The 22,639-nt window shown below is 41.1% G+C and overlaps 1 protein-coding gene across 2 annotated transcripts; it reads right to left on the bottom strand.

Annotated features, from left to right (window-relative positions):
* Positions 1–2,532: 2,532 nt before the first annotated feature.
* On the bottom strand, positions 2,533–21,557 carry NRSN1 (neurensin 1). 2 transcript variants are annotated; one of them, XM_028513246.2, is made up of 4 exons: positions 21,360–21,557; positions 19,536–19,608; positions 14,074–14,271; positions 2,533–4,209 (listed from the first exon to the last, which is right to left on the bottom strand). In XM_028513246.2, the coding sequence occupies exons 3-4, from the start codon at positions 14,260–14,262 to the stop codon at positions 3,811–3,813; spliced, it is 588 nt and encodes a 195-aa protein (XP_028369047.1). In that variant the 5' UTR covers positions 14,263–14,271; positions 19,536–19,608; positions 21,360–21,557; the 3' UTR covers positions 2,533–3,810. The 2 variants fall into 2 exon arrangements, with proteins under 2 accessions (XP_028369047.1, XP_035882343.1); XM_036026450.1 differs by lacking the exons at positions 19,536–19,608; positions 21,360–21,557 and having other exon boundaries at positions 14,074–14,310.
* Between the last annotated feature and the right edge of the window lie 1,082 nt (positions 21,558–22,639).

The following is a 22,639-nucleotide window of genomic DNA, read 5'->3' on the forward strand; positions in this document are numbered from 1 at the left end:
CAGCACAATGCCTAGCTCTAGGTAAAAAATGCAATAATTGTTTTAAATGACCACATAATGGTAGCACACAGCTTTTATGTATTTGCTTTTGAGGTTTCACCACTCGTTAAGTCATGTTCCCTGTACCCAAGCAACTAATGGTGTAGCTTCTAATGGAAGAAACAGATGTGTAAACAAATCACTACAATAAAGAGAGATAAGTGCAACAGAATGTGTTTGTACAAAGTGCTGGCACTTGAGGAAGAGACATTAAGTCTGAACTGGGAGATGGAAAAAGAGAGAGAGCTGCAGGGAGCAGGTGACATTTCCAGAGGCGGGAGAGTATATGGGATGAAAGGGCAGCTGCCGCCCGTGGAGCCAGGCCGCTCAGGTGTGAACCCTGGTTCCTTCGCTTACCGGTTCTCCTTGGACATGTTCTCTCTGTGCCTGTTTCCTCCTGTGTAAAATGGGCATATGACAATAGCCCGGACTTTCTAGGTTTTTTGTGAGAATTAACTGGATCACTATACATAAAATTCTTCAACAATGCCTTCCATTCAATACGTATTAGCTCATTATTATTGCTATTGTTTCTTGATGTGGTCTTGAATAAGTTCAATAACCAGAGAATGGGCAGACAGTTATTGCTGGGAAAATAAGCTTTGTGAGTGCAGGCGCATTTAGAGGAGAGAGTGGCTGAATTTGACTAGAAAGCAGGCCCAGGACCTGTTCCAGAATAAAACTGGGAGGGAGTAGGGCGGGTCACAGGAGGCCACGGAAGTGCGTAGAGGAGCTGCTTATACATCTCTTGTCATCAGTGTCCTGGCTGGAAGTTCCGTGTGCTTATGCATTGCATCAGTAAGGCAATTAATGAAGTTAGGGAATCTATAACCTACATAAAATTTAAAACTTCTAGGGACTCCATTTAGTGGGTGGTATGGACAATTAGGAACATTGGGACAATATAGAACAAACCCTAAAAAAAAGTCAGGGAGATGACAGGATTAAAAATAATTGAATAAAAAAGAACTCATGGCCTGGGGTGGTGGTGGTTTAGGTGGTCCTTCGTAAGAGGGGTCAGACTTGTAGGTAATTTTGAATTCTAGAATTTGGTCCTGTGTGTGGAAGGGTGAGAAAGGCAGATTTTGGAAGGACATGAAGGTAAGCTTTCTAACCAGAGAGAGCCAGGGTAAGATGGGGTGGCTGGCCCTCCGAGGCAGTGGGGGTCTGGCCCCTGGAAGCACCCAAGCACACAGAGATTGCCTGGTCAGTGCTGACAGGAGGGGCGTGCGGGTCTTCTGCCTGGGGTGGGCCCATATCATCTAAGGTTTGTACCAACTCTATTTGCCTCTGTGTACATGATCTCCAGGCCCGAACTCATTTCTCAGTTTCCATGCCTCCTCTCCCACCTCCATGCCCATCAGCAGGTACATGGTTTCACTTTGCTCTAAACGTTTCAGTACTGAAGGGAAGGCCTGGCTCGGTGCCAGCAAACAGGCTGAGGCCAAGGCTCTAAGACTATCTGGTTTGTCATACCATTGATGTCTCCTCAGCTGGGCCTGAGGACCACTTGAAAAATTCTTTTTCTTTTTAATCACCACCCAAGGATATGTTTATTGATTCGAGAGAGAGTGAGAAAGAGAGAGAGAGAGACAGACAGACATTGGCATGGAAGAGAAACCTTGATCAGTTGCCTCCGGCATGCACCCAGACTGGTGATCAAACCTACAGCCTAGGTATGTGCCCTGACCAGGGAGGGAACTCGCAACCTTCCAGTATATGGGGCAATGCTCCAACCAACTGAGCCCCCTGGCCAGAGCCACTTTTAAAGTCTTTAGTCTGCCGCTCCCTGCCCTCTGATTGCACATGACCTGTACTTTTTTCCAAGACCAAGGTGTATTTCTTATACCATTCAGCCTCTTCTTCTGCTTTCCTATAAGACCCCTCATCCCTCCTCCTTACAAGTTCCCACTCCCTGAGCCCAGACAGCCGGAAGGCAAGATAGGATGAGTTACTCTTTCAGACACAGCTCCTGCTTTATCCACGTTGGTGTCTTTCAGGCCTTTGAGGAAGAGAGCTGCTTTTTTTTTTTTTTTTAAATTGCTGCTATCATGCCTGTACCTTAAAGTTTCCATGGCAGACAGCAATCATTTGTCATTTTGGAGGCTTTTAAAAGTCAAGTCTCATTTTCAGAGACTCATTGGTACCCAGCACAGAAGCAAGCATTGAAAGCTTCAAATGCTATTGCCTTGATCAGGTACTTGGGGGCTTGTAGAAGCCTTCGAAGAATAAAATTAAAATGGCATTTCCACAGGAAGGTAGAGAACCTGAGGAGCCTGGAATGATTTCTCCCAAATCAGGCCAATGATTCTAGTTGAGGGGCTGATTTGCCCTGTGTTTGATGCTGGACTAGGCAAAATAAACACTGTGCACAAAGAGCACTAATTGCTTCATTCATTCCTCCATTGAGCCGGGGGAAGGGCAGAGCTCATTCAGCCTCAAAATGGAAAATCACATGTTGGAGAGAAAATGGCCACACTGAGGGAATGACAATGCAATTCAAGTTCTGCTGGTTCACATATTTTATTTACCCAGTGAAGGAAAGGGAGAAGGGGGAAAACACCACAAAGGGGCACTGATTCTGAGAGAATGAACACCAGGGTCACATCTTCCATTTTCCTCAGTCCATTTAAATTCACAGACTAAATAAAAGTGCAAAGAGATGTGATGAATATTTTGTTGGAGAATAAATGTCTTATTGGAGAAAGACATTCCTTTTAATGTTAATATCTACTCAGTGGTTTCTTATTTGAGGATGGCTTACTTTGTCTTTATAAAAATACCACAGCCTTGTATAAACTGCTGGGGTTGCATATTTAAGGGTGGGTGGTTGGAGGTCGCAGACTTGGAGACATTCCTGGAGTCTAAGTCTCAAAGAACCTCTGCACACTGTGGTGAGAGCCACAGGACATTGTAAACATACTCGGGGTGGGGGAAAAACCAGTGACACGTGGCAGAAAAAAGGATCTCGGACATTATAGCCCAGGACCCCCACTATATAGATGTGGAAACTGAGGCCTGGGAAGTGAGTGATTTCCCCAAGGTCAAACAGCTCTTTAGTAGTAGGAACTCAAATATCTTGACTTCTAATTAAGTGCTTTTGGACATTGTGTACATCAATAGATACTCCCAACATGACCTTCTTCCCCAAGATTCTATTTTAGCTTCCATGAAAAAAAACCTATAGAAAACAAAAAGGATTTGTGAAGAACTCTGATAAATACATCCAACGCAAGAACCTCATGTTAAGATATCATTAAAAGACTAAAATGTTTGGGTCAAAATCAGGAAACTTGATTTTTCTAAGAACACATTCGACAATATCTTACACAGAGTGAAACAGGAATGGAAGGTAGCACCACACAGGGAAGATTAGAAAAACCAATATTAGAAAAAAAAAAAACAAAACGGACCACACTGGTGATTGGTAGCCTGGTCTAAACTGTCCAGGGCTTTCCAATAACATGGAAAATGACACTAAACCACAATTTATGGGGGAGGGGAGTTTCAGAGGGCTCCAGGCAGGTGCACAGCAGCACCCTCTAAGCAGCTGGGTGCCCGTTCTCAGGCTGACACAGGGCGTCCGCCCTCACCGGGGCCACTGAGCCCAGTGAGTGTGAGCTCATTTCCTATGCTGCCCTTAGCCGAGCATAGCCATGGGCCAAACCAACGCCAGATCCTCATCACCTTAAAAGCTGGCCGGCTTCCTTGTAACCACATGTGTAAATTAGAGAGGACGGGATGAGGAGGTGGGGGTGGGGTGGGGGTGGTTCAGGTGGCCAGTACAGGCTGGACATTTTGAACCCTGGACAGAGTGACTGGTATCTTTGTTTCGCCGGGACCCGGAGCTTTTGTGATAGGCTGGGTGTGGGCCTTGATGTCTGCAATTTGCTCTTTAAACTTTTGTTGCAGGAATTTTTCTTCCTTGGAGTAGCTCTTAGCAAACACTGACATTAGCAGGCACCCAGCCATGGACGTGCCCCCAATGCAGAAGAGTATGGCTCCTGCCAGCTTGCACATGTCGAGGGCTCCGTTAAACTGCACAGCATGTGTGTCGACTACCACGAAATCGGCTTCGCCAAAGGCTTCGATTTTGGTGGGCACGAGAAAGCCCACCGCCAGAACAGCGAGTCCCAGAATCACGAAGACTGTGCCGGAGATGAGGCCGACCTAGAGAAAGACACAGTGAAACGAGACAGGTAAGCACAGTGCCTCAGCTCTCCCCGCTCCCTGCAGGGCAGGGTGTATCTTTAGGGCAAGTGTGTTTTCCCAGTCACTCCAAATATGTATAAGAAGCCTACATCAACCTTTCTGGTTAAAAAAGGTGAAAGGGGCAGTTTTCTGATTTTCGTGCCAACCAGAAACTGCATCACTGTCTTGATTTTTCCTTTGAGCTTTTGGTGTGTACAATGCTTTGCAGGTGACAAAGTCCCCTTTTGCTGGCATTGCCTCCTTCGGTCCCAAGGCAGAGGAAAGTGGCCCTGGTGTCCAGGAGCTGGCCTGACTCTATTCACTAGGCTGTGACATTGCTAAAGTGGCCTGGAGCTCACAGCAAGGCCATGTTCTCCTGTTGGCACAATCAATCCCACAGAATGTCATCAGACAAGCTCATTCTGCCCCTGTGATGAAGTAAGACTACTTCATAGTTTTCTCTGAGCACGGACAAAAACAAGGTCAAATGCCCAGCACCTCCTCTCTGCCAATGTAAATGACTGCTGCTCCCTTACTCATTACAGCTGTTGTCTCACTCTAGGCTGCCCTTCCTGTAGGTAAGATTCACTAAGAAATTCAATCATAGAATTGCCCCTGACAATCCAGGGTGAACTTGTCTTTCCTTCAACCCTCCCCCAAATCACCCAACATCCTATAATATGTCCTTCCTCACATTCCCTTACTGGAATGCCCCAGGACCCCTTACGGTGTCATTTTTCTCACTGTGATGGTAATAAACTTACCACCATCGACATATAGATACGTCCCGGTGATTGTGGCTGGAAGGCATTGACAGTCTGTGACTATTCACCCTTTCTTTCCCCAGGTAAGTGGGGAAGGACCATAGGTGCCACTTTACAGCTGAGGAAATGGGCTCTTTCTCTAACATGGAGCCATTTGGTTGGACTTCTGCAGATGCTGAGAAGTGTTAGGAGTAGCAGATGGAAATGACACTGCATCAGCTCAAGTTCTAATAAAATGTAACATGCTAAGGATGGAAGAAGTATACCATTTGGTGGTTTAAACACAGAGGTTTGGAATTAACAGACACAGGCTTGGATTCTAGCACTGGGAACTATCACTGAATCATTTAAGGAAAGTTACTTAAATGCTCTTGTTGTTAATTTCCCCACCTATAAAGTAGTAAATGATATAGTACCCACCTCATAGAGTTGTTGTGAGAATTAAATGAGACAATGAATGAAAGACTTAGTCCTTTGCCTGGGTTAGCAATACACTGTCAAAAGTAGCTGAAAATATATTTGGAAATGTATCTCTTGTAAAATTGTGCTACATTGGCAACTACATTACAACAATTACTCAGTATTTAGAATAAAGAACAGATAATGTAGTTATTTATTTTTAAACACAATTTTCATTTCTTCCAGTTTCTAATAGCTTTTAGTTAGAACAACAAGGTTGGAAAAATAACCCAATGCATAACACCATTTAATCTTGAATATTTAAAGTATGTTTATTTAACATATTTATTTATTAAAATCCAGGGTAAGACACTAATAAAGAAGGTTTACATAATAAAAGGAAAATATTTGCAAATTCATCACTTTAACAAAGTGGGGAAGGAAAACTAGTATTATTGAGCATTGTGAACCTCAAGAAGAAATACGTCTGCCAGGAAGAACTCCTCAAGGTTAACTGGGCTCCAATTCATAATCAGAGTCCAGCAGCCAATGCTGGCGGAGGCCTCTCATACACACATTTCAGGGGAAAGCTGCAGGCTGAGCTGTGAGCTACCTGCATTGTGCTCCTGCACAGTGTGAGCTGACCCTTAGAAAGGAGTTCCTGGCATCGTATTTCAACCAACAGGCTGAGGTCAGAGCCACGCAGCTATATCCTCATTTGAATATTTACTAACCAATCAGAGCAGCTCCATAATGACCACTAGAACAGGCAATTCTGGCCAATCAGGACAGTGCTATTTAGATCAATCAAACTGCAAACTTGGATTCGTAATTTACACAAAAATGGACCCATTAGGGACCAGGGTGGGAGCTTTCTCTATATAAGGTAGACTTCCCTTTGCCTCTGGGGAGCTGACTTTCAGTTTCTCCCAGAGGCTGAGTTCCTCCCATTTGCAAATTATTTTATCTGAGTAAAGTTTCTCTTTTTGCCACACTCCAGATTGGAAACCCTTGTTGGCATTGGATTGGTGGCAGCGATCTTTTGTTGACAGCATCTGTTATGATTTAGGCATAGTGTTAGGGGTGTTTTTCATTTTATCCTCACCAGCCTTAGGAGAGGTAGATATTCTTATTCCTATTTCACCTACAAGAAACTGAGATTATAGGGTTGAAGAAGCATAGTTCAAGGTCCTACAGTTAGCAGATTGCTTGACTGGACCCTAACCCAGGTCTTCTAAGCCTCCCCACCTCCTTTATCTTCCCACGATATTTCACTGGTTACTATTTTGTATATTACCTGCTATTATTTTTTTTAAAAACAGAGTTTTTGTTACCATAGATGGACAAAATTCCATTATGTAATATTGTGAGAAAACTGAAAAACAAAAAAGAGTCAATATAATCTCTGCTGAAAAAAACAGAAACTATTCTCCATAAGATATAAGTAGTACAGGGAAAATTGGGCTGTAAAATATAACATTTCAAATGGCTTTCTACATTTTTCTAAAAATGGTGGAGAATAAATTTACCTTCAAAGGCTAACCATTATTTAAAAATAACTTTTAAAAAATGACTCACATTGGAAATTCTGAATGCACAAACTAAATTAACTTAAATATCCATGGTGACATGCTTCGTATGTCACTAAATTACTTCCCTCCTCAAGAGCTGGCACTAATTCTCGAAAATTGAGGGCAGCAAAAATGTGTCCATCTTAGCTTCTGAGGTTCTTAAGAGCAACTGAGGCCAAGGCTCTCCATCTTCTATTTCTGTCTTGTCTCCCTGCAGTTCTTATTCCAGCCTGTGCTCAATAAATATTCCTGACAGACTAACCTAAACCGCCCGCCAGACTGCTGAATATGGAGCCAGGTGATTGATTCCCAGAGCAGTCTGCTTCTCAACTGAGCAAGTGCTTCACTTAAAATCGACTCTTGGGTTGTCACTCAGAAACTAAAAAGGCAAACCATGACTTGCAGATGGTAGAACTTCTGCTCACTTCAAGAACTGGAACATGGCTGGCTCCCTGAGCCTTCTCCCTTTTCCTCGGTATACCCATGTATCAGAGAGATGTCTGCTGTCTGTGGAGGGAAGCACAATGTAATGACTAGCTAACTCCAAAGGTTCTGGAGGTGCCATCAATGCAAATCTAATGAGAATCTTCAAGAGTTGTATCCAGAGAGGAGCTCCAAATTTATTAAAACATGCCAGGGAAAGCCTGGGATGGGGGGCATGAAGGAAAAATGATGGAATCACAAGTTCCCTGCACCTTAACTTTCTTGAGCATGTAATAGAGGTGAGGAGGGGCGTTGACATATATTAGCTGAATTCTGGTACCATGTTGGAATACTGGAAAGAATTAGAAAAATGGAGCATGGGGCTATGCAGTATCCTAACAATTATTCTGACAACTGTGTCCCTGGACACAGCTCTAAGTTGAGGTGTCCTAAGTCTAAGAGGATAGGGGCTCTATTAAATAGAGTGTTAAAAAATTCAACATACAGATCTTTTAAAAGTCTAAGAGATCAGAGCCGCCCTGTGTAGGGCCATGCAGACGAGTTGAAATGTTGCTGGGCATGGGGCACCCCCAGGCATACCAGAGCAGCCTGGGAGGTGGGGTGGCTAGAGCAATACCCATAGTGAGAGATAAGAGCCTTCCCAGGCTGTGACAAAGCTTAAAGGCAGCAGCAAGAACAGCATTTGAGCTGTAACTTGTGATGACTCCCCTGGCTGTGGTGAGCATGTGTGGAAACTCAGTTCCCACTGTTGGCAAAGAGGACTGGATAGGGAGAAGAACTTGGATTCCAGAAATTCTGCTGCTGGGGCGACAAGCCAGAGACTGCTGTTATTTTGACCAACATCCCCTTCGTTGCATCCCTGTGAGCTGATGAGTTCTGAAAATGCAGTTTCCTTCAATAAGCAGAATTGGCAGCAGTAGCAACGCAGCTGTTCTGGCAGGGAGGAGGCAGTAATGACTGTTGGAAGCAAGAACTATTGTGGCAGGGGAGAACAGCGTGTGGGGGGAAATGCTGGATGGAGCTAAATGTGGAAGGAGCCATCTGGGTTAGAGGTAATTCAGAGGAAGCACATCAAGAGTGAAGACTGGCTTTTCTTCTTCATTAGCCCCAGGGGGCTGCTGCTGACCTCTCCTTAGCAGGATCTGAGCTATGAGTGGTGTCACTTGCCAGCAGTGATGACAGATTCAAACTTATGTCCTGACCTTCTTGCCTGACCTGCCTGTAGGGACATGGAGCTTTACAAAGTCAAAAACCTATGCCAGGCTATGATCTAGGTCCTTTCACATGCCTTACCTCCTACCATCTTCACAGCCCCCTTCATCTGGGTAGTGATACCCATTATCCTGCATTAGCTCTTCTACTTTACAGAGGCTCCATCCCTTTAACTTGTGAATACATTCAGTCGCTTCAATCTTCAAAACCTATTTTGGATCCGTGTGTTCCTTGCTAGCTACTGCTTGAAGCCATTCCTCCTTTTGACAGCCAAGCTTAGTCCTCCATGATTTCACTGAAATTGCTCTCTCTGAGGTCACTAATAACCTCCTCATTTTTAAACCCCATGTTTCTTATCTCATTTGAATGTTCTGCAGTCATTGATGTAAAAAACTCATGCTTTCTTAAAATGCTTACCTGTTGCTATCCCTGATACGACTCTTTTCCCTCTCCTTCTACATCTACCTCCTTAACAACCTACTCTCAACCTGCTTTGCCAGGTTGTCCAGGGTTCCATCCTTGACTCATACCTTTTGTTCAATATTTTCTCTAGGGTTTAATCTGTGGCTAAAGTTTCAGCTACCACCAATATACCAATGACTTCCAAATCTCTAACCCCAGCCTAAATCATTCTCCTGGGCTCTAGCCTCATATTTCTAACATCAATAGGAGGACTGTTATAGTCTGAAGTGATAAACACTCCCCTAAAAGTAGTCATAGTAGTTCATGGGAGCACAGGGTGGGGTGGACAATAGGGTGTCTGAAAGGCTCATCAAACCCAAATATATAAAATTATACTCCTTCCTCCCTTCTTTCCTTCTAATTTTTCCTGTGTTCCTGCCAGCAACCCATGCACTGACTCTTTCCTCACATTCATAGTCAATAGTTAATTATCTCTTATTGGTTCTACCTCATAAAGCTCTCTTGAATCTTGTATCTCTTCTCCATCACCATAGCTACTCTGTTGGTGCAGACCATTATTATATGTTGCTCTGATCATTACAATTACATTCTGGTGGTCTGCAATGCTAGTCTTATCCTTTTTATACATTCTTCAAGTGTCATCTGAGAAAACATTTAAAAACAGAATGAATACCACATGGATTCTCTCTTAAGAGGCCCCCATAGCTCCTCTCATTTCTAGTGTGAAACTATCTCCTTAATATCTAACAAAACTTTGAAGAGAAATCTAAGGTGTAAGTTTAAACTCTGACTTAGCCTAAGGGGCAAACTGGAGAGATTGGGGCATATCAGAGGAGTGTCTCAAGAGAAATGAGAAGGATCAGAGGGTCACTTTCACTTTTAGTAAAGCTGTGGAGAAGGTGCTTGCCTTGACTTTTAAGTAGTTTCTCATATGGATTGAGGAAGGAAGGTAAAAAGGAGAATAATCCTGAGGTGGGGAGAGTATGATTAGGAATGAGAAGACTGCTCCCACTAGTTCATACCTGCCATACTGAAGCTGTTTGCTGCGCAATTAGGTGGCAACAACCCAATTAGGTGAAGGTCTAGTGCAAGGATAAGAAAGAAGATGCAAGGATTAGAAAGAATTCTACCTTGGCTGCAGCAGTAGGTGGCGGGGGGTAGGTGGGACCATGTCACAGAGTTTTGCATATGGCAGCAGCTGCAGGCACTGGAAGAAATTAGTAGTGGCTGAGGCAACCATGTGGTAATACAGAACCTGCGGGCCACAGAGAATGTATGTAATACTGTGTGTGTGTGTGTGTTTACAACTGTATGTGAGGCAACCTCCCCGAGAAAGCATAGACTGGGTATTATATTGCTCCATCAATGTACTTAAACTGGAAGGTTCTAGAGAAATTTCTGTGTCACAGCTTTTCAAAGTCATCTGTGATATGACTCAGGTATGCATTCCAACATTGATCTCTTGACCCCTTTCCTCTAACTTCTAAACCTCTACCCAGCCACCCTGAACTATTTGCAGTCTCCTGAGCATGCCATCTTCTGTCACGATTCAGTCTTCACAATGCTTTCTTTCTGTTGGGTGCACTGCTCCTGCTTGTTCACAAATGATATTTTCTGTGGAGCTATTTCTTGCTCAAACTGCATCAGGTTCTCACCACCCTGTGCTTCCAGTAATTGACTATTTTTAGGGGAATGTTTATCACATTCGATTGTAACAATCTGTATATATCTCCCTTCTTTGATTGTTAATTCTTTTAAGTCAAGTCTATATCTTTTTCACAGGTGAAGAATAACATCATATTCACAATTGAATCCTAGAGCCTACCACGTATTCTTGTGTACAGTGGACATATATACATCCATGGAAAGAACAGCACTGAGAGATAGATGCTATGTAGACCCATGTGACAGAGCAAAGATTCTAACTCTGGCCCATTTGAGTCCCATCTCCATTCTCATCAAGCACCTCCATGCTGCCCACTGCTGAGGAGCTGGCTTGAGGGTAGAGTCCTATTGAGGAGGCACTGCGAGCAGAGGCCCTACTATGGTGGAAGATGGGGAAGGGGAAGCCCACAGCTTGAACCACCTATAGATGCAATTTAAAATGAAAGAAAAAAACATAAAAAAAGAATCATAATAGAAACATGCATAACCAGTGATTTTCTTTGTATTGGTAGAAAGCACTTCATATATCTACTGAAATGAATTCACTTAAATTTCTGAGAAGAGAAGGCAAAAGTGGTTGGTTTTCCCTTGGTAGAGGTGAGGTCTCTAAGACAGTAATTCTTAGGTTATTCAGGTTGACTGTGGGGTTCTGAAAGCCCAGTTCAGTGTTAGTGATTATAATATGAAACTAAAATTTGGATTTTGCTGGAATATAATCCCTATGAGGCCACAGATTTTGCCTTTATTGTTTTTTTTCTGTAGTAGGTCTAGCACGACAGGGACAAATACTTTTGGATCTTGTTTGTATGAAATAAAAGGGAGAAAATATTGAAATCTGAATTCTCGGATTGGTAATTTACTGTTAGTTGTTTGTTTTAAATCCATACCTTTAGATTATTTGATGAATTTATAGCATCACAAATCATAGAACCACCAGTGCTTTGGATCCACAGAAATGCTGACAATATTTTATATGTCAGTGGCATTTTAGGCTCTTGGCACAACAGATCAGTGAGGCAAATATTTGTTTTTTGACACATACTGAAGCAACCACCCACTTATGTGGGTAAATACAATATGTGCCAAGCTTGGCTATTAATTTCGTTAGTCCAGGCCAGTAAGGATTCATCAGAGGTGGCAGGGATAAAATGTAGCTCAACTAATTCTAATACAGAGCATGTGACACTACTGAGATTTTGAATAAACACAGGTCTTGGGTAACTTATATTACCAACTATGTTATCTAATATTTTATTAAATAGATTTCTAGTTTTATTTCCATTTCAGGACTTAATGTTCCATGTGGCATTGAATGAGTATTAAGTGCATATCAGACATTGTTCTAAGCTCTTTATAAATATTATCTTATTTGTTTCTCACAACTTGATGAAGTTGGTATTATAAGCATTGCCATAAGAGTCCCATTAAAGTCAATTATTTGCCCAAAGTTACAGAGCTATTAAATGGAAGAGCTGAAATTTGAACCACACAGTCTGAGGAACAGAACCTGTGTTCATAATTGTACTGCATTGTCCCCTGTTACACTATTGCCAATCAATTGCAAGTTTATGTCAGTATCGACACCAAAAATTCTGAAATCTTTTGGGAAAAAGTCAGGATGATTGGCAACATCTGAGGCACAGAATGCTAGAGCTGGAAGGGAACAGCGACACCATCAAGGCTGCGTCAGCATCCCTTTTAAAAATCCTCAGCCTTTCCTTGATCTCTAAATGTTGGAACATCCCAATGACTCTTCTCTTCTATGTCCTTACTGTCTTCCTAGGCAGTGTCATCTAGTTGAGTGCCATATATACATTCTATATACTAATGACTCCCAATCCATGAGTTCCAGATCCATATATTTAAATTACCACTAGAGATCACTACTTGTAGTGGGCATCAACAATAAAACATGGCCAGAATCAAACTCTGGGCTCCCCACCCATCCCACTGCTCTCCTTGGTTCTCCATCCTGATAAATAGTATCATCATTCTCTAAATAGCTCAGGCTGGAAGCCATAGAGTCACATTTGACTCCACTTGTTTTAAGTCTAATTCATCAGCATGTCTTCAGAACCTGGCCTCTAAACGTTATGCTACATTGGACTACTTATCACCATCTCCACTAACATCACCTTAATTTGAGTCACCACATCTCTTGCTGGGGTACTTTAATAGTCTCCTAAATAATCTAGCTGCTACTACATTTTTCTTCTATAACCTCTTTTCTGTACATTAGCTAGAATTTTCTTGTTAAAATATTAATTGCATCATATCACTCCTCTACATAAAATGGTCACATGGCTTCTCCTGTCTCTCACGGTAAGAGCCAAAGTCCTCACTATCATCTATAAGACTCTATATAACCGTCTGTGCCTTCTTATTTTTCTGAATCCATTGCCTTTCCTTTGCCCATTTTCATTCCACTCTGATCAGACTATACCTCTTGCTATTTTTTCAAACACATCAAACTTGTTTTCATATCACAGTTTTGTATTGCAATTTTCCTCCCCTGGAATTGTTTTATGGTCTTTAGCTAGATGGTTTTATGGTGTGCTCCCCAACTCATCCTGGTATTTGCTTGAATGTCACCTCTTCTGAAAGCCTTTTTATGATCAGCATATCTCAATACCAGCCAGCTATTACTCCCTGACTGATCTGTCTTCATTGCACTTGTCACACTACCTGACATTCTAGTATGTGGCTTATTTGATAATGGTGTGGTTACCATGGTAGATGGTAAGTTCTATGAGGGCAGAGGCTTTCTCTTCTCCTGTTTACCACTTTCATCTCTAGCACTTTGCAAGTTTTGGGCACAGAATAGGTGCTCACTAATTATATGTTGAATAACTGAATACATTGTCCAATAAGGCTCCTTCACTTGAGGAACTTTAAGCTCAGGGAGCCTCATGTTCACATATCTGGTAGAGCTAGAACTGGAATACTGAGCACTTTATTATATCTCAACATTATCCCTCTCTAAATACTCAATTACTTATTTTTAATAATTGTTGTAAGTTGTCAAATGATACTTACAAAGACTGTAAGGGATGCTAGGAGCATATAGTATTTTGCCTATGGATGGCTTCACAGTTGGTGAATTTAGTGGCACATTAGTGACAGTAGCAAAATAATAATAATTAATGATGGTAATTATACCGAATCATGTTTAAGTTAAAAACCAACAATGATGCTGTGTAGAGGCTTTCTTCAGCCCATGGTTTGTTTTACTTTCCTAAGGGAAGAAGACTGCATTTCATATCACCAGAGTCCTGAACCTCCCAGTTCTCTTCAGCTATAGTATTATACTCACTGTATCTGATGATGGTTCCATTTCCTAAGTTAAACATACGCTTTTGACGTACCTTCCAGAATACTGAGCTCCACCTGTTAGGCGATCTCTGGATCTGGAAATCATCCTCATACTCCCAGATTGAGGTGGTGCAGTCCTCATAAAACTGGTGCAGGTAAGACCGGACTCCATAGCGCTGGTACCCGCCCTCGGCAGCAGCCCGTGTCTGCTTGGACCCACAGAGATTGCTGCAAGAACTCATCCTTCCCAGCTGGAATGACAACGTCCACATGCATCAGCCCCATGGGCTCTGGCTCAGCATCAAAAGGCATATTAAAAAGGGGAACCAGTCTGAGTAATATCAGTTTATTTGAACAATACTCTTTTCTTAAGAGAAAAGACACTTTTCAAGGCATTCTTATAAGCTTAATACAAACTTTCTCTAAATTATTAATGATTACAACTGGTTTTCCACAAGTAAAACCAGACATAACATCACAGGTCACTTAAGTTATGCAAAAATTTAAGCATGAAGCACATAAAAAATGGAAAGAAAGAAGCTGAGATTTTCATTGTCTTGACAAGTAATCTTTGTTTACGGCCATACCACCGTGAATGCTCCCGATCTCATCTGACAAGTAATCTTTAATCTCTTGGAACCCACCTAAAAAGAATTAGTCAGGCACACACTTTCTACAGGTGGAATTTGTGTTGAGCTGTCCTCTCAAATGCTTAACTGTGTTCTGTTGTGAAAACTACATAGTGTTACTCTTAGCAGTTTGGAATTCTGCGTTTCTTTGGATCTCATGTATCTTGCTCTAACATTTTAACTAATTGTCAAGTTGTACAGAAGCTTTATTAAAAAGACGCTGAGCAACTTACACTTCATACTTTATTAGTCACAAATGATGTGGACAGTAATTTATACCTCACTAACTCTAACAGCAGGTAGTTCAGTAGTGATTTGTGGATACATCTGTCCATGTGGGATGCTACAGTGTAATGCAGAGAGTAGACCCAGCCTTCTGTTCTTTTCCATGAAGTGTCTAGTATAAATAAGAATTCAGAGAATTATTAAATGAAACTCTATTTCTGATACATTGTTTGGGACTCTACCTTCTTCTTGATTGACCTAATAACTATTCATAGAAAGAGGAATCTGATTATTAATTCATGGTGGGGGGGAGGAGTTACTAAGAGGTAACAATTTTGGTGAGAAAGGGAATTCTGAGTTATTCTGTTCTTTGGTTTTCTGATCTTCATATAAGCAGATTATAATGTAACTGGAGACATGAAATATTGTTTAGATTTTTTAGTTATCTTCTAGATGGTTTTCCCTGTGTGGACATAGTCTGAAAATGAGAAAGCAAGGAACAATATAGAAGGGTATTTTTTCAATGGAACCAGGTTTTCTCAGGTCTTGTGCATAATTCAAGTTAACAGAAGACATATTAAATGTTTCCAGTTATTTATCAAGAAACCAAGTAGCCATGTATACCTACAAGGAAAAAACTAATCTAAACTTCCGTTAAGTGCCCCTATGTAGCCACTTAGTTTGGATGGATAGAATCATGGGCTAAAATCAAAGTCGAAGCCAGAGATATTTAGCATTCTCCTGTCCCATGGCCAGAAAGTGAACCCATAAAAATGTCTCGTAAATGTTTGCCCTTAGCCATAAATGAGTTTTAGTTAGAAAATGTAGTCAACTTCAGGAAAATACGGTCCTGATCTTTAAAAACATGATGCAATCAGGTGGTAAAGATGATGACCATAACCTCATCTTTATAAATATTTGTTAATATTACACATCAGGCCCAACTTCCTGTGCCTGGGCCCTCTTCCTGTTTCAGGTAGAGCTACCATAGGAGAAATCAGCCAGGAGGAGAGAGCAGGGGTGGCAAGTTTTTTAACTTTTAAATATTTCAGAAGGATATTACTATCTCATTTAAAAATCAAGCTTTTACAATGTACTTTGCCTGATTAGCAAAGTGGGATGAATCAAATTCTTTTGTTAACCTAGTTTTCATATTTTAAATGCTGAGATGACCTCTTCAGTACCTTTTATTTAATGCTTGTACAATGAAGATGATTAATAAGGGCCTATTACTAGCAGTATATAAGTAGAACAATTTTAAAGGCAGTTTCTTTAAAGACATTCTAACACAATTTCAGTCAAAGGGAAACAGGATTATTATTACTCCTCTGCTTTGTCATTGAAGAAACTGAAGCATAGAAAAAGCATCTGCTAAAGGTTATACCATGAGTCAAGGAGCAGATGAAACATGGCAATACATGGAATGAATCATAAATTTAGATAATTAGAACCAAATCATTCAGATATGGATTTTTAAATTTTTTTTATAAAGTATCAGACACTTTAACATGAGAAAGGACAAAAATAGATATTGTAGGGGTAAGAAAAATCCCTCATAGCAACAGTAAGATTTATTTTGCTTAGATCTGAAGTCATTCTTGCTTAGGATTGAGCTTTCATGCAGAGGAACACCGTGTGACATATTTTAGTCATTCCTTGCACAGCTGATTTCCAGCATACCAGGTTAGCTGTTTCTGCTTTATAGGATGAGACTCAGTAATCCAACTTTGTTAAACACTATATGAGTAAAATCATAAGAGAGATAGAAAGTGTCATGAAACAATTGTTTTTCAGCCTGAGTAATGGAAGGCTCTACTCTAACTTAGAATGGATTTTTAGTGATGCTAGATATATTCCAGGAAAGGAGTCCTAATGAGCCTGTTCCCCCTCCAAACACAAGAACATGGCCTGTGCTGTGCTAACCACACAGAGCAGAGAATGCGCTCTAATTCTAATTCTTGATCTGCCACTTACTGGTCATGACATTTTAGGCAAGCTTATTAACCTCTCTGGGTTCTGGTTTTACCATCTTATTAACCCAAAATAAGATGGTTGCACCACATAACCTTGAACTCTGTCTATATATAGTTGTCCAGGAGTCTTTGGCCATGAAACTACAGACTGAGTAAATTATTTCTGTTGCATTAATAACTGGGTTTACTAATTTCCCACCTCTTCCTAAACCCTCATTGATTGATTGTCATTGTCCCAAATGCTGCTATATTATTGTATATCTAAATCTTCAGTTCAAAAGAGCATATGAGCTACTAATTAGATTAATTGCTTGGTATTAAGTAAAATGAATGGTTGTGTATGGTTTGTTTAATAAGTTAACTTCAACATCATGTATGTGGCCTAAAAGAGTAGTCCCTGGGGGTCTCAGAGGTTCATACATCTTACCAAACATACAACTTGGGATATACTTCTAGAGGAGAATGATCACTTGGATGAACATGGATTTGAAAATATAACACATTATAATGAGAATTTTGCCCCTATAGAATCTGAACAGTTATAGTCCTCATAGGGAAGTCAGTAACTTTTTGTCCCAATATAGAAAATTTGGAACCTACTTGGTTGATTGATACCTCCAGTATTATAAAGAAGATACACAAAGTCACATTATAAAGTCAGTTTAAAAGGTGGGAAATTATTATACAATAAGCAAAGGTTGAGAAGAAATGAAATATGTGTCAAAGGCTTTTTAGTTTGACCTAGCATTTACTTAATGAGCAAGTTTCATGAGAATTCTGATATTTATATTTCAATAGTTATAGTAGTAGCAGCAGCAAGAACAATAATAATTCTTGTTAAGTGACAGATTCTGGAGGGCCCCCCCCCCCTTTTTTTTTTACAGAAAGCCTTAACATTTCAGGAAGTGCATAAATAGTGGGGAGAGGTGAGTGAAAATATTTTCCAGTATTGTGCTTAAATGAGTTCTGCAAATATTCATTTTCTAAATGCTTTCGTGGAGCCTGTTGCATCCTCACTGCCACCATGGCCATCTTGATGGAACACAGGCAACATTAGTGTCCGGTTATCTAGGAAGAGGCAGTTGTTTGTGTTCTTCCTGAAGGACATTCTCGGGGCTGATAAGAAAGGATCTGTCCATGTTTTTATGTTTATAATCTATCTCAATTGCATGTACAATTACATATTAAATGGATTTTCAGTTCTTAGCAACGTAGCGTACCTATCATATCATAAGGAGAAATCATACCTTAACTCCTAATTTTTTCAAGAGGCTTTTGCAATCAGCATATTAAATATCAGTTCTCTATCACTCTCTGTCCCCTTGTCCAAATTTGTTTGTCTTCATAGCATTTATTACTGCCTTATACTGCATTATATATTGTCTGATAGCCCAGGTACATGACAGACTATAAGCTCCACAAGGGCAGGGACTGTTACCACTTTGAAACTTATTGGTGCAGAGTTCTTCATAGGTCAGTGTGGGTGACAGCCAGAGTGGTCCTTCATTTTTCATTCCTCTATTCCTCCAGTATTTTTAAAGCCCTCATTATGTGACATATTATGTGAGATAATGGTTACAAAGATGAGCGGGGCACAGTCTGCCCTCAATAGACTTCTGGATTAAAAGGAGAAGAATTCATGAGGCAATAATTACAAGAGAATGAGAACCAAAATGAGATGTTTGCAGCAGGAGGAAGTACAAATGCTGAGACTCCCTTGAAGAATTCCTCTATTTGTCAAACAAACCCATATGTGTGTTATTTCTATGTGTTCCAATATACTACAGTATATCTCTATGTGTTCTCTCTATGTTGATCTCTATGTGTTCCAATATACTACAGTGTCAACTTACTGCAAATCTGAATTTGTCTAATATATGCATTTACTTTTTATTTTATTTTAAAAGTGTTTATAACCATAAACACAGAAAAAATATGAAACTCAGAAGAACCCATGAAACTAAGAAGATCACAGACTTTATATTATTTGTCTTCATGGTCTCCTTGAGAGAAGGTTGACAGAAAATTGAGGTGCAAAAAGCATGAGTGTTTTCCCATGGCTCTGCCTGTGAGTCATTCGTGAGTTCAGGCACAGTCCCTGTTCTATTTATTCTATTTGAAATTATCATTCAATTTTCATACTGCTTTTCTCTCCCATAAAGTCATTCTGAGATAATGAGAGTGAAGTTCCCATTACAGTTGCTTTTCCACAGGGCCAATGCTGCACAGTGTAGGTACACAGCTGATTTAGACCATTTATCCAGCACCAAACCAAAAGGTCAATTCACTTAAAAGACTCAGGGTGGATGCAGGAAGACATGAAAGGCTGCTAACAGCTTTTTCACTTTTAAATCAGGCATTATGGAATTATGTAAGCATGAATTTAAAACTTGAAAACGTGTTTTTACCACTGGATCATTGCAGTGGTAGAGATTTTGTCTCTATATGATGAGATTATTTTATACCCTCTAAGTCACTGGCTATGCAGCCACTATGTAATCTTTAACAGAGGGATAATGATATGCAATTATCTTAATACTTTACTCCTTCAAGATGTATTTTTAAGAAAGGTATGTAAAGTCCAAAACCAAAATGAAAAGAATCCATATTGTCTGTAAATCTCTTCTTTGTCTACATGCAGATCACAAGGTGCTTATAAATCCACATGTGACAATGTCTGAGTCTTACCTTTGAAGTCTTCCTCTTCCTTTTTTTGTTGTTTACTCTTCAGCCTTTCTTTTTAACGGTGCATTCTTCAGTCCTATTAAAGAAAAAAATCTCTGCAGAATGTGATCTGGATGAAAACCTAAATTTCATAAGCCATTCTTATAAGTTATAAAGAATAATTTGATGTTGACAAAAATATTGACAAAGAACTTCTTGTTCAAGAGCAGAGATAGTTCTTTTTTTTTTACAAAAGTATAATATATTTTGTAACTTTTTCATGGATTTTTATGAGAGTTTATAGAGTAAGGCAACATAAATGTGAAGAGCTCTCTAATCTATAACACACTGTACAAACATTATTCTCATTTTGATACAATTATGTCCCATGTAGTCGATAATACCAATTAGACTGATCCATTTGTATTTTACAAATTCTAAGTGAAAAGATTACTTGCTTCCTAGATACTCCAGAAACTGTTCCATTATACTGTAAAATAAGCGAATCTTATAGCCATTGCATTTTCTGATCTATTTACATGCATTTTAGGCTTATTAAGTCTCTATGGATAATTTACTCATTAAGTTGATCTTTACTCCTATATCCATTTTCTTCCTATCATGGTCATTTTACTTTCCATCTGACTAAGAAAACCAGGTGGCTGCAAGATTTAATTAAAAAGCCATTGCCTGCTATAGAGCTATTGGTTTCCTGCATTACTCTAGTCGTGTAAAATAAAATAATAACTGGGGCATGTTTTCCAAGAGGCCATTAAGAATTCTTTCTGATAAACAGTTTCCCATCCATTTGAAGGAGAACCTCCAAGACTTGAGGTGAGGAAGCCTAGCTGAGAACTAAAAAACTGCTTTCAGTATTTTGAAGGTTCACTGTATATGAACCATAGCCAAACCTACTCCAAGATTCATTTCTTTGCTCCTAAATTTTATTTTGTGGGTATCCTGAATCTGGATAAGAAGAAGCAAACAAGTCACTATTATCTTTCCCCTTTTCCCTCTTTCCTCATCCCTCCTCCCTCCTCTCCCTCTCTGTCTCTGTCTCTGTCTCTGTCTCTCTCTCTCTCTCTGTCTCTCTCTCTCTCTCATCTGTGCCCATGTCTTTCGATTAAACCTCCGTTCTGTATCTGTCGCCTGCCCTATTTTCCTTGTAGGAATTGACTCCACATTGCCCTTCACCAAAGGCTGGCCTGGAGCCCAAGGAGCTCTCCAAGGTGCTGAAAACATTTCTGCTGCTGAGCCAGGAACCAATTAAACAAACAACAGCTGTTTAACTCCAGCTCTGTTTTCTTTGAGGTCAGGAGCCTTGGTCTGACCCTCCCCCACCACAACGCCCCTTTCTAACCACAAGAGAAGTGGGTCTTGAGATAATATCAAAATACTCAAACATTTTTAGACGTGGCAAAGGAGTGGGGAGGGCAGGTGGGGGTTAAATTCATCCTGGAAAACAAGTCAAACCAGCTTTCCAAACTCCAAATACATAGGATTAACTTTAACCTAATATACAACTTTTCTTGTCTCACAGGAAAGAAACTCTTAAGTTTTCCCTGTATACCTCCCAAATTCTTACATAACACAAACCCCAAACCGTCAAAGCATGGAGTTGGCTAACCCTTATTTGTTCACAGAATTTAATACCATGGTTTTTGAACAGACTTGTGCACATATAATAAACGTGAATGAGTAGTGTGTGTGTGTGTGTGTGTGTGTGTGTGTGTGTAAGGGGAGGGGGAGAGAGAGAGAGAGAATATTTGTGCGTGAGGAAAGAGAAAGGAAAGAGAAAGGGAGGATAGGCAGAACTGGAGAGACAAACCCAGTATAGATAGGCTTTACCTGCCCCCTCCGATCCCCTGACCCGTGGAGCAAGTGCAGCCAGCTAGCCGCAGATCTCTCGCCGGGGTCCCATCGCCGCCTCCGCCGCCGCCGCTCCCTCCGCACCAAGCTCAGCCTGCGCGTGATTGACAGCTGGGCGCCCCGCGTGCTCGCGTAGCTGAGGGTCGCGCCGCCGCCGCTGCTGAAGGGGCGGATCCGCGCTGCGCGGGTGCGCAGCGAGCGGGCGGTCCCGAGCGGTGAGTAGGCGGGGCCCCGGCCGGCTTCCTTCCCGCTGGCACCCCAGGCCTATGCTTCCCAGGAGAGTGACCGTCTTGTGAAGTTTGGGCTCTGTGCTCTGAGGAAGCTCCACGGGCCAGGGTCGGGCACTTTGTCTGGTTTTCTGCCTTGTCCACCCATTTTTCCTCTTGCCCAGCATAACGTCTGGGCATAGCCGACTGAGTGAGTACACGTGTATTTTCAGCGAGTGGAGAAGGCAGACAGATGTCTGCTTCTTCCACCACCACCCCGTTTGGGATGTGTAGAGTTTTCTCCCCGCTCTGTTTTTTTGTCCTTCAGGAGACACAGGTGAACAGCGTTTCAGGCTCTCAGAGCGCTGTCCACCTGAAAGGGCCTTCTCTGTCAGCATTGGGCTTGTTCCGTTCCTACTTTGCTCCTGACCCCCACCGACATCAGGAAGTCTCAGTGAGTGAGGTGGAAGAACAATGAAGAAAATTGATTAAACAAAATATTCAAGAACAACACACACACACACACACACACACACGAAGACAAGAACAGACCAGAAAATACCTGTGAATATCTCAGATCTGTGTGGGTGTAGGCACGATAACATGTAAACACAATGACCCTTTGCTTCATGAGACTTTCTGGAGACCACTTGTAAGTGGCGTGTAATGAAAATTATTCCTAAGATAGTTAATACTCCTGGCTGGTGTAGCTCAGCGGATTGAGTGCAGGCCTGCAAATGAAAGCATCGCGGGTTTGATTCCCAGTCAGGGCACATGTCTGGGTTGCAGGCCATATCCCCAGTATGGGGTGTGCTAGAGGCAACCATACATTGATGTTCACTCCCTCTCTTTTCTCCCTCCCTTCCCCATCTCTCTAAAAATAAATAAATAACATCTTTTTAAAAAAGATCATTAATACTTGCACAGCCATTCTACATATACAATAACACCTAACATTTATATAATGCTTACTATGTGCCAGGTCTTGTTTTAAGTACATAACATATACATTAATTATATGCATATGAAGTTATTCTATCCTCTCTTCAGCCC

This window comes from Phyllostomus discolor, chromosome 5, assembly GCF_004126475.2.
Source record: "Phyllostomus discolor isolate MPI-MPIP mPhyDis1 chromosome 5, mPhyDis1.pri.v3, whole genome shotgun sequence".
Taxonomy (NCBI): domain Eukaryota; kingdom Metazoa; phylum Chordata; class Mammalia; order Chiroptera; family Phyllostomidae; genus Phyllostomus; species Phyllostomus discolor.

Coding starts and splice junctions, on each gene's coding strand:
- NRSN1 (XM_036026450.1), bottom strand. CDS start 14,292: ATGTGGACGTTGTCATTCCAGCTGGGAAGGATGAGTTCTTGCAGCAAT. Junction 4,210..14,073: donor GGAGCTCAGTATTCTGGAAG/GTACGTCAAAAG, acceptor GTCTTTCTCTAG/GTCGGCCTCATCTCCGGCAC.